The sequence below is a fragment of the Chaetodon trifascialis genome, chromosome 12 (genome assembly GCF_039877785.1).
Source record: "Chaetodon trifascialis isolate fChaTrf1 chromosome 12, fChaTrf1.hap1, whole genome shotgun sequence".
In the NCBI taxonomy this organism is placed as follows: Eukaryota; Metazoa; Chordata; class Actinopteri; order Chaetodontiformes; family Chaetodontidae; genus Chaetodon; species Chaetodon trifascialis.
The window spans coordinates 15,822,538-15,832,645 of NC_092067.1; the positions used below are offsets into that span (position 1 = coordinate 15,822,538).

The 10,108-nt window shown below is 38.9% G+C and overlaps 2 protein-coding genes across 4 annotated transcripts; both read right to left on the reverse strand.

Annotated features, from left to right (window-relative positions):
- Positions 1-27: 27 nt before the first annotated feature.
- On the reverse strand, positions 28-3,541 carry upp2 (uridine phosphorylase 2). Its single transcript, XM_070975993.1, has 7 exons — positions 2,700-3,541; positions 2,422-2,536; positions 2,175-2,333; positions 1,913-2,027; positions 1,563-1,772; positions 1,279-1,425; positions 28-1,088 (listed from the first exon to the last, which is right to left on the reverse strand). Exons 1-7 carry the CDS (start codon positions 2,750-2,752, stop codon positions 946-948), a joined length of 942 nt encoding a protein of 313 aa, XP_070832094.1. The 5' UTR covers positions 2,753-3,541; the 3' UTR covers positions 28-945.
- LOC139340251 (uncharacterized protein C7orf57-like) lies at positions 3,387-7,835 on the reverse strand. 3 transcript variants are annotated; one of them, XM_070975996.1, is made up of 8 exons: positions 7,717-7,785; positions 7,400-7,446; positions 7,001-7,156; positions 6,803-6,902; positions 6,311-6,434; positions 5,648-5,727; positions 4,039-4,136; positions 3,387-3,748 (listed from the first exon to the last, which is right to left on the reverse strand). In XM_070975996.1, exons 1-8 carry the CDS (start codon positions 7,725-7,727, stop codon positions 3,744-3,746), a joined length of 621 nt encoding a protein of 206 aa, XP_070832097.1. In that variant the 5' UTR covers positions 7,728-7,785; the 3' UTR covers positions 3,387-3,743. The 3 variants fall into 3 exon arrangements, with proteins under 3 accessions (XP_070832097.1, XP_070832096.1, XP_070832095.1); XM_070975995.1 differs by lacking the exon at positions 7,400-7,446 and having other exon boundaries at positions 7,717-7,835; XM_070975994.1 differs by lacking the exon at positions 7,717-7,785 and having other exon boundaries at positions 7,400-7,610.
- Positions 7,836-10,108: the final 2,273 nt, after the last annotated feature.

Sequence of the window (10,108 nt, forward strand, 5' to 3'; positions counted from 1 at the left end):
CAGCATTGACCACAAAGTGACAGAGTGTGATTGCTGTTATTGACTTTTATTGTAGGTTTTATACTCTACAGCACCTCGTGGGAAAAAATGGTATCATACAGTACCTCTTAGTCACGATAAACACGTATCTCCACATTTGTCACTACTTACTGACTTTTTATGTTACTTACTATAAAGTTTGAATTTGCATAAACAAGATTGCATGGCAGAGGCTACAACATGTGATGCATTGATTTTTTAACTTTATCTTCCTGTATTTCAAGAGAAAGGAATAATAACTGCTTCTCATCTAACAAGCATCTGAAATTTTCAGAGGAAAAACCTTTCAAACTAGAGGCCACTAACAGACGCAGTGAATCATTTCCTGGCTTGTTATAGTATTATGAGGGTGTTATACCCAAAGATTTCTTTTTCTCCATCATGAAGTGGGTTTCTTGATGCTACAAACAACAAGCTCTCAGATTTTAGCGTTGTCTCCATATCTGTTAGATTTGTGGTTATAGCAGTAATGATTATTGGATCACCACCAAAATATAATCAGTTGTTCATTTTCCAAAGGTCAGTCAGCATTTTTTGACATGTCTTCCACACGGACAGATAAAGGAACGAGCAGATGTTGAACCTTTGGACTTTCTTGGCACAGTTATGAGTTAAATATTGAAATCAACACACAGAATATATATATATATATTTTTTTTTAGAAAATTAACGTTACTTTACATAAGTACCACAGTATTAAATATTAAAAGCTATAACACATACTTACATATATATGTGCAACATAATATTTTAGCTTCATCAAATAAATCATACAAATCTTAACAACTTTTAAATAAGGGTCTAATGCACATATTAACACGTTAGGTACAGTATATACAGTATACATATCCACACATCAGTCAAAGCTATGTACACTCTATTTGAGGGGCTGGGACGTGCTGGGTCTCAGACAATATGTCCCAGGCGTTTCTTGATGAAGTGGGACACCAGGATTTGAGGTCTCTGCTGATACTCCACCAGAACATCATGAGGGGAGGTGATCTGGTCTCCATCAAAGCGGTTCAGCAAGGCAACACAGATCACAGCCGCTGGAGAGAAAAAGGACACCATCAGTCACACACAAGCGACACACACGTAACTGTCTATCCTGTACAACGTATGTCTTCACTGACCAAAATCAAAGTAGGCTAATTAAAGGATATAGAAGTACATTTCCAAAGCCATCAGTAAGCTCTACCACCTTACAAAAGTTTATACATTTTGCCACAAAGGCAATACCTTTGAGGCCGCAGACACGGCACATAGCAGCAAATACAGTGGACTCCATTTCAATATTCCTCACTCCGGCCTCGTATGCTTTCCTCAGATACTCCAGTTTTTCTTCGTGAGAGAAGGAGCAGAGAGCTCCGTCAAGTCGGCCTTGACCTAGAGAGACACAGCACAGGATTTGTCACTATCTGACCAATGGTTCTGACCTGTCTGAAGCTCTCACTCGTGTGCCTCATGTGGGACAAGCTCATTACAAATGATGATACAGCCTGAGCGCGAGATGATGTTCATACCTTCGTAGAAGTCGTGGGTGCACATGGTGTTTCCGATCACTGTCGGAAAGTTCTGAAGCTCAGAGGAGCACTGCAGAAGCTCATTGGCCACTCCCTCGTCCAGCTCAGTGCTCCTGGTGATGACTTTACCCAGAACCACCTGCTCAAACTGAGGACGGAAGGAGTAGTCCACCGCTTTCTCCGTGATCACCACTGTCCCCGGAGCCAGACCTGGAGAGACGAGAGCAGACAGAAATGTATTTTGCTCTGAACTCTCTGCCTGATAGCCAGGACAGAGCTGCGATTTAGGCAAAGCACCATTTGCAAAAAATTTCTGTTGCTTTCAAAACCAAAAATTACAATGTCCCTACCGACTCCACCAGATGTTCCAAGGCGAAACAGGATCACGTCACGGCACTGAGCGTGGTGCAGCAGTTTGATGAGCTCGTGCAGCATGATGGAGATGGAAGGGACACCCATGCCATGCTGCGAGGGAAACAAGATCGGGATGGAAATGACTTTTTAAAAATATTATTATTTAGCCAGTAAAGCTGCATCTCAAAAATTTGCCATTAGAATTAGATGGGAAAGTAAATGTCATTGACCTGTAAAAACTGGTTATGTAATACTTACACTTATAGAGAGCACTGGTCCCACTTTATACATGCAATAGCGGTCAGTTCCCTCACAGATATCTCTGATTTCCTCTGGGTTTCCAGACAGTTTCAGCTCCTGGTGGATGAACTGGGCAAACGCCTTCATTCGATTCGCGCTGCCGCCAACACACACAAACTGTGTGAAAGAGTGCAAGTCAGTTCTGTTTTCAAGCTTTAGAAACCGAAAACTCAGAATTTGTTTTTTTACTTAGCAAATCACAAACCTTGATATCTCCGAACATTTCTGGAAGGTTGTGAGTCTTGGTGCTCAAGCTGAAGTGGTAGAGAATATCCTCCTCCATGGTGTCCAAGTAGGGATTCTTCACTTGGACGTGTTGTCTGAGAGCAATATAGTACAGCATATTAATAAATGGACAGAATGCTCAAGTGAATTCTGAGTATATGCTCTGAATGGATTATCAAACACAATTACATTGGATTTTGAAGAGCAACAAAAACAAATGGTCTGTTCAAAGCTTACTTGAGGTTCCCAAATACTTACTTGATATACTCATTGTGGTCATTCCCCATACACTTAAGTAAAATCGGTGCCATGACTGCAGGAGACACTTTGAAATTCAGTTTAAAATGTCTTCAAAAGTTGTTCTGCTGTGAAAACTTCCAAATACTGGTTGCGGTTGATTTTGAATAAGACTTATGTCTGACTGCAGAGCTCATATAGTGGTGACCTCTGGCCTGGCCACTGATTGGTTCCAGGGAGAGGAGTAGCACCTGTCCTGGCTCTCACAAAAACATCCAGCAGCTCCAGACAAACAAAGACGGATCAATCGAGACCAGCAAAAATGGTGATTGGCTCGCTTCAGGAGTGCCGGCACACCTTCAAAAACAAAACGGTATCAGCAGCAATGCAAACAAACTATGTGATGTAGACTGGTGTTATGACTGAACTATGCAAAAGCATGAGGTGGAGTGTGTCTTAACAAAAGCCAGCCAGAAGCCAATGAATAACTATCAGGTTATAACATCCAGCCTTCCCAAAGAACGCTGAGGCGACCTCCGTCATTCACCTGCAATACACCGGAATGCCAACACAATGACGCACATTGTCCACCATTTTACTGTAAGGTGACAGTATTATGTGGCAAATAATTAACATTCAGATTTCAGCCTCTGGAACAAAAACATTTTTTCTATGCAAGGCAAAAGTAAAAACAGTTGGGAAACATTTGGTATAGCTGATTTTATTACAATAATCAAACTTTGATTTCTTAAAGCTGCCTCTTAGATTTACAGACACTGCAAAAACAAAAAAAATAAACAAGTTACTGGGGCCTTCTTTGCGTAAGTAATGCGGTTAATGAGGCACTACTAACAGGCACAATAAATAAAAGGTCCCGGCTTTGACTCAATGAAGCACTTTCACACTTGAGTGATACATCTGACATGACAAAACAATTGAAACTAAGTCAAACGTTGGATGTGGCTCAGCATGAAGGGGTAAAGAAATGATGGATGGAGGATGGCAACTATTCCTGTTGGAAGCATTTGTGTTTGTGCATCCTTCTCTCCACGCACTGGCAGTCTTCTAATCTGTTGACACGACAGAAATATACACGAGCGCTGGTCATTCACCTAATCATTATCACATAATTCTGTAATGATCTCGACATTAAACTGCCAACAGGCGTCATAAATTCTAAATGGCTGAAATGTTAAAAGTTTCACACCTCAGATTTTGTGCTGTCATTTCATTATATACTATATCCACATATTGAGTCACATAAAATCAATATGCTGCTAAACAGTTTGGCTTCATTTCATGTTATTCTAATAGCAGAGAAGATTGTAACTCAAACTGTCACAAACACTGTGCTACTTACTTGACAAATCAGTGTTGGCTTTGGGGTTGTCGTCTTCTGCATAACCAAAGCTCAGCAGCTTGGTCATGTCGACGGGAGCTGGTTTCTTGTCAAATACTCTGTGAGAACACCAAAGACATAAAGTCCAAATGTGATGGAAAGGCAATTTTTGGAAAGCGTTTTAATGGAAATCAAACCCGGTGGTGCTTTTGCAGTTACAAATATAACGTAATGGTTTGTCATCGCCTCAAAGTGCCTATTAGATTAAGCAGAGAGGCTACAGCAGACACAGTTTTAACAATAAATATGGACCCTACCCTTCCAACATTTTATACCGAGACAAACTCTGGCTACTTATTACTTAAGTTCTCTTCCAACAAAGCACAGAGTCAACAAGTGGTATTTACAGTTGATAATTTTCTCCTCGTCTCATCAAACCAAACCACCAACTCTGCACAATCATCCATCAAAACAAGTCATTTCATCTCAGATTTAGCCTCCTTATCTTACAATAAAGCAAAAAAAAAAAAAAGGTGAAATAATAATTTTCACTCAATCAGATGCATTTGTTTCAGAAAATTTCCATATTCTCTGTTGACTCTTAGAGTCAATATCTTACAGCAAGACAAGCTGATCTCTGCACTGCAATGACGGGTTCCGTTTCTGCTTGCTTTAACAAATCAGACTTGAATAACTTTTTTTTACAGTGGACCATTTGGGGACTTGTTGATGTACAGCATGTATTAACATGCACTGTCTTGTCTCTGTGGCGCTGCATGTGACCTTATTTTGGGATTTTAACAAGTCATTGACATTTTCCTGAAGGTACAGGGAACACACTGCACAGATCAGCTGTGAGCCAAAGCAAACAGGTGAATGTTCAGATTTGTCTGAAAACCATTGGTCTGTGTGCTATTTGACATAAGTCAGAAACCAATGAACATTTCTAATCAGCCATTACAACATATGGTCAGGACATATGGTCTGAGTTTATCGACAATACCCTTTTAAGCACAGAGATGTTGAAATGTCTATCAGCCATATGTCCTGTGTGTTGTAATGCTAAGATCTACACTGGAAAAGTCCAACAATTCGCAGATTTCCTAACGAACAACACTTTTTTTCTAAAAATGCACTTTAATTTTCACTCACATTAAAAGCACAACAGAAAGGGATTTTTGAGTGGCCAGCATGAACAGGATAAACAACTACAGCAAGCAAAAACTGTTTAAGGGTAATAAGAAATTGTGAACCCATCCTTTAAATACGCTACCAAAGTATAGATTTTTTTGAAATGTTTATTCATAATTAACTAAATTACACATAAAGAACTAGTGATCATAGATTAGGTAGATTAGGTTAAGTATGTATTCTGCATATTACCGTCACACATGCTCCATCTAATCTACCTGTATTTACCTGTATTTATAACTCCAATAATCATGTACTCCTTTGACTCAGTAACTTCCACTCTAAATGATTGATATGGTCTGAAATAATAAGTGCATAACAAATCATTTTTACTTTATGCAATTCTATTTCTGAGAGTTATAAAAGGTGGTATTGTAAGTCACCAGCACTTACAATACAGTAAGGACAACAGCACCATCTAGTGACCGCATAAACTTACATTCTCTTGAATTTGCTGGTCTGATGACATTCACTGGGTGACTGCAATTTCTCCATCTGGCTGTAATGAACATTGTTATTCTGCAGAACACAAAGCAGAGCCACAGTGTGTAATGTTTAGTCTGTGAATGTAAATAAATATAGCCAGGGTATCATTTTTATCCATCTCTTGATTCAATTCGGCAGAATGTTCTTGTTTTGATAACTGAGAAAGAAAAGTACCCGAACCACCTCGTCGGTCTGCCCAAACAAGAAACAACTAAATCAGCATCACTAACAATCCTTCTAGTTTGTCTTAAAACATCTGGTCATAACACAGTTAACCAAGAGACAGAATAAATTGTGATTGTAGTGACTTGTGGCTAAATTAAAACCCTTATTCCTGCAGAGATAGGATGCTGTGTAAAATGTAAATAAAACAGAAAGTCATTTGCAAACACACTGTTTTTACATAGTGTCCTTCCCAGTCTTTTGTTGCTCCTGTCCCAACATGTTGCTGCATCAAATTGAAAATAAGCATATATTTACAATAATCAATGAAGCTGATGGGGTAAAACATTAAAGGGATTAGCAGTAATGTTTTATTTGTATTTCACAAAGCGTCCCAACTTTTTTGAACTTGGGATTGTACTTTTAAACAACTTTGGTATATTTCTATATTTACCTTCTCTTTTCCATTGCTGCTGCAATCGTCCCTCTCCCAGGCTGACTTACTGTCTGTCCCAAAGGGAGGCTCTAGCGGTTTAAAAGCTCCAGGGTTTTTCTTCTCTTCACTGTTAATGAGACTGCTGTAAAAAAAAAAAAAACAGAAAAAACAATGTAGAGATATGAAATGTATCCTTCGTGTAATGATAGCTGGCATATGATGAAGATTAAACCGTAAAGATCAGCCATTATTATGGCTGGTTGCTTCTCCTTCTGTTTAAAAAAGCTTGTTAAAAGTGCTATAACTGTTGTACTGTAATTGTTAGTGTTATTAGCAACAGTCATAGTGGCGGCAGCAGGTAGTAGCAATGGCAGCACAGGTGTAACAGTGTGGTAGCATCATTAGCAGTATCATGACAGTAGTAGTACTGTCGCAGTAGTATATTAGCAACAGGTAGTACTGTTAGTAAGTCAGAGTGCATGATAATAACAAGACAGGTGTTACAACTACGTCAGTTTGCTGTTGTCTCCTGATACAGTGCAGAACCAGTCTGGAGGTGTGTATGAATCAGCTTCTTTAGAACTAATGGTTTCTTCGTGCCACAAAAGTCCTGTTGAAAAAGATGAAAAAGGACACAACTGTAGACAAAATGGGTCGACAAGCAAGAGGGGTGTGTGTAAATATAAGACAACAACAGGATGGCTATACCCTTATGCCCTCCTTGTTTTGCAAGTTTGATGTAGTCAGAATCACTCTCCAGGACTCCAACCCTTCGTCCTTGGGCCCTCTCTTTAGGAAGAGCGTTGATGGTCGGGGACAGTCCTGGGATCTGGGAGATCTGGCCATTTATTCCCGGTTTGGCATCTGTAATGTTAACACACACACACACACACACACACACACACACACACACACACACACATACAGTGAAGAAAGGAAAGAAGGAAGGATATTATTTTTCATTTATTACTTCTTATGAACCACACGTCCCCATGTACTACCCCACAACCTGCCCCATGCGAGTGTCTCCCTGCTGACTTCTGCTACACAGATTAACGTTGCAACGTGAAGTAACTCCACTACGCCAGTATAAACAGTTGTACTTGCCATATTTTGTCGACTGGAGATCGTTACTCGCGAGAGCTGAGGAATATCTGGTGGAAATGGGAAACAAAACCCGGGAAGCTGTCAACCTCTTCGACGACAGTCTGTGCGAGCGAGCATCGCCATTAGCATCAACTAAGAGCATTAAGGTTAGCGTTGGTGAGCTAAAGCTAGCTGACCAGGGTTAGTCTACGGGACCCTTGAAATTAAACACAAGCTGTAAGTGACGGCACTGACGAGACTAGATGGGAAACAAAGTTGAAAACACGGTAGTCACATAAATGTTCTTATTCGGCTTCAGAGGATTTTGTTGTACTTACTCTGAAAACATCTTGGAGGAGAGCAGCTAACTGTGCGGAGCGCAGACTGTTTGGAACGCGTGACCCCCGTCGCCATGGAAACGGTCTGTAGGTCCCACCTGGGGTGAGTCACGTGTGAAGCAGAGAGAGGAAAAGGAGTTAATTAGTTTTTAATCTAGTTAGCTTTCTTCAGATATGGCTACAGCTCACGTACAGTGCTGTTTGATTAGCTGTGAGAAACACTGTCAGACCGCAAAAAAATGTGGTTTTATGTTCTGGTCTGTCACACTTATGTTATTAGCTGTCACAGACCGGCAGCCATCGAAGACAAGATCAATAAACAAGATTATAACTGTCAGGAGTCCGTTAAAATCCTCTCAAAGTTGTTCTGGTCAACACATTCCTCTAAGCAGTGGTGGAAAGTATTAAATAAGTAGTCACATTCACTGTACATGAATCATAATTCTTGTACTTCACACGGATATTTCCGGTTTCTGCTATTTTATACATCTACTCCACTAATTTCAGAGGGAATCATTGTAATTTTTCACTCCACTACATTTATTTGACACATTTGAATTGCTAAGAAATTTGCATATTCAGATTAATAATACAAAATATTTTCAGCAATTGAATGATGATGTGTCATTATGAATAAAGATAAAGTTTTATTGATCCCCGGGTGGAATTCACAAGATACCCAGTAGTAAGAAAAGTGACGCACATATTAATGCACCAATAATTATTATCCAGTAATATAATATATATATATATATCATTCAGAAACAGGCCAGTCTGTAAAATCAGCACTTTCACTTGCAGTGCTTACAGTATATTTTGATGCTTAAACCTTTGCACTTCGTATTTCAGTAAGATTTTGAATGCAGGACTTTTACCTTGAGTATTTCTATTTATGTACATGGTATAACTATTTTCAATTAAATTTAAGATCTGAGTACTTCTCCCACATTCTTTCCTTTGGGCTGTATTGTGTATACAATGATGTTTGAAGAGTTGAAATTTTGAAAAAAATGTCTGTAAGAGTTGAACAATGACTTTAAGAAAACCACTAAGGCATTCCACACTCAGAAGAGATGGATCTCTGGACATTTTCCTGTAAAAGAAGTGATTTATTCTAAGTTATTACTGTGAAATTAGAAGTCTCTTTTAATGCAAATGTGCCAAGCTATTTGAAAGATATTCAGTGGTTTTACTGCAGATAAATCAAGATGTGCTCTCTACGGTCCTAAGGCCAGCTCTTAATTGCCTTTTTAGTGGCCTGTCTCAATATTTTAACTTTGTCTCACTGCTTGATTTTGGCTCCCTTATTAAATGAAATATCTGAGAATAGGACTATCTTTTAACCTAACCTATATTAAATTAGCAGTCGATGCACAATAGGCTGCTTACTGTAATCAATAAAGTAACCCTTAAAACTTTCTAGATATAATTGATTAAGTCTGTAAGTGACTGAGGAATAAAATGACCTCATTTGCTAATTCTACGTATAAATACCTCATAGGATGATATATTTGGAAACACTGAACTGATTTGATACATTTTTTCTGCTGACCACGACACACATATCATTTTTATTGCCTGAAATGCACCCAAAAGCTTGAACCCGTCGCTCCGTGAATGCTGAGTCGGGAACATGCGCAGAACAAACCAAACAGCAATGGTCCTTTAACTACCCTGCACGTCAAGCTAGAGGAAGTCTGTGACAGGAAGTGTGCGCTTATGTTTCAGCATAAAATCACACAGTATTACCGAACTATATTGTATTGTTAAATTTCAACAACAAAACAGAAATAACAAAAACATGCCTATTGATAAGCCTTATTCAAATAGTTGTAAGTCAAATACTGAATGTTTCATAAGCACAATTTTGAGATACTTGTACTTGTGTATACTAATTAAGTTACTTCATACTCCTCATGCCTTTCAGAAAGAAATATTGCTGGCTGTTTTTATTTATTAATTTTAAATTCAAGTATATTTATTTAACACTGTGGTGTTGCACCGCAGAAACATGTAATCATCTTTTAACATATGATGCATTGTGATAGCTTTAACTTTAAAGTGAAGCGACTGCTGAAGTGCCCTCGAGCTCCAGGGGCACTGAAAGCGACTGTGTGCTTCTGATGAAATTTTCTTTGGGAATATTTACTATCAAAGCACGAAATCAGCTGACAGGATGGACCTTGAGGTTTGTTCTGTTCTTCTATCTGATAGTAGAGACTAGTTTTGAGACCTTTGTTATTGTAGTTTTGTGTTCACGTTGCATCTTTCTTAATTGATTTGTGTTAAATCAAATTACCGCACTGCACAGGGACTTGGCAGTATTCCAAGATGGCAAAGCTGTACACAACTGATAGCGTATAAGAAGCCTTTCTGTATAATTGGTACTTTG

What these genes read in the sequence shown, in the direction of transcription:
- LOC139340251 (XM_070975994.1), bottom strand. Translation starts at nt 7,541, where the DNA reads ATGCTCTTAGTTGATGCTAATGGCGATGCTCGCTCGCACAGACTGTCG. An exon ending in GCAGCAATGGAAAAGAGAAG is followed by an intron (nt 5,728 to 6,310) that starts GTAAATATAGAA and finishes TGTGTTCTGCAG; the next exon opens with AATAACAATGTTCATTACAG. An exon ending in ACCAGCAAATTCAAGAGAAT is followed by an intron (nt 4,137 to 5,647) that starts GTAAGTTTATGC and finishes GTGTTCTCACAG; the next exon opens with AGTATTTGACAAGAAACCAG.
- upp2 (XM_070975993.1), bottom strand. Translation starts at nt 2,752, where the DNA reads ATGGCACCGATTTTACTTAAGTGTATGGGGAATGACCACAATGAGTAT. An exon ending in AAATGTTCGGAGATATCAAG is followed by an intron (nt 2,334 to 2,421) that starts GTTTGTGATTTG and finishes TCTTTCACACAG; the next exon opens with TTTGTGTGTGTTGGCGGCAG. An exon ending in TGGAACATCTGGTGGAGTCG is followed by an intron (nt 1,773 to 1,912) that starts GTAGGGACATTG and finishes TCGTCTCTCCAG; the next exon opens with GTCTGGCTCCGGGGACAGTG.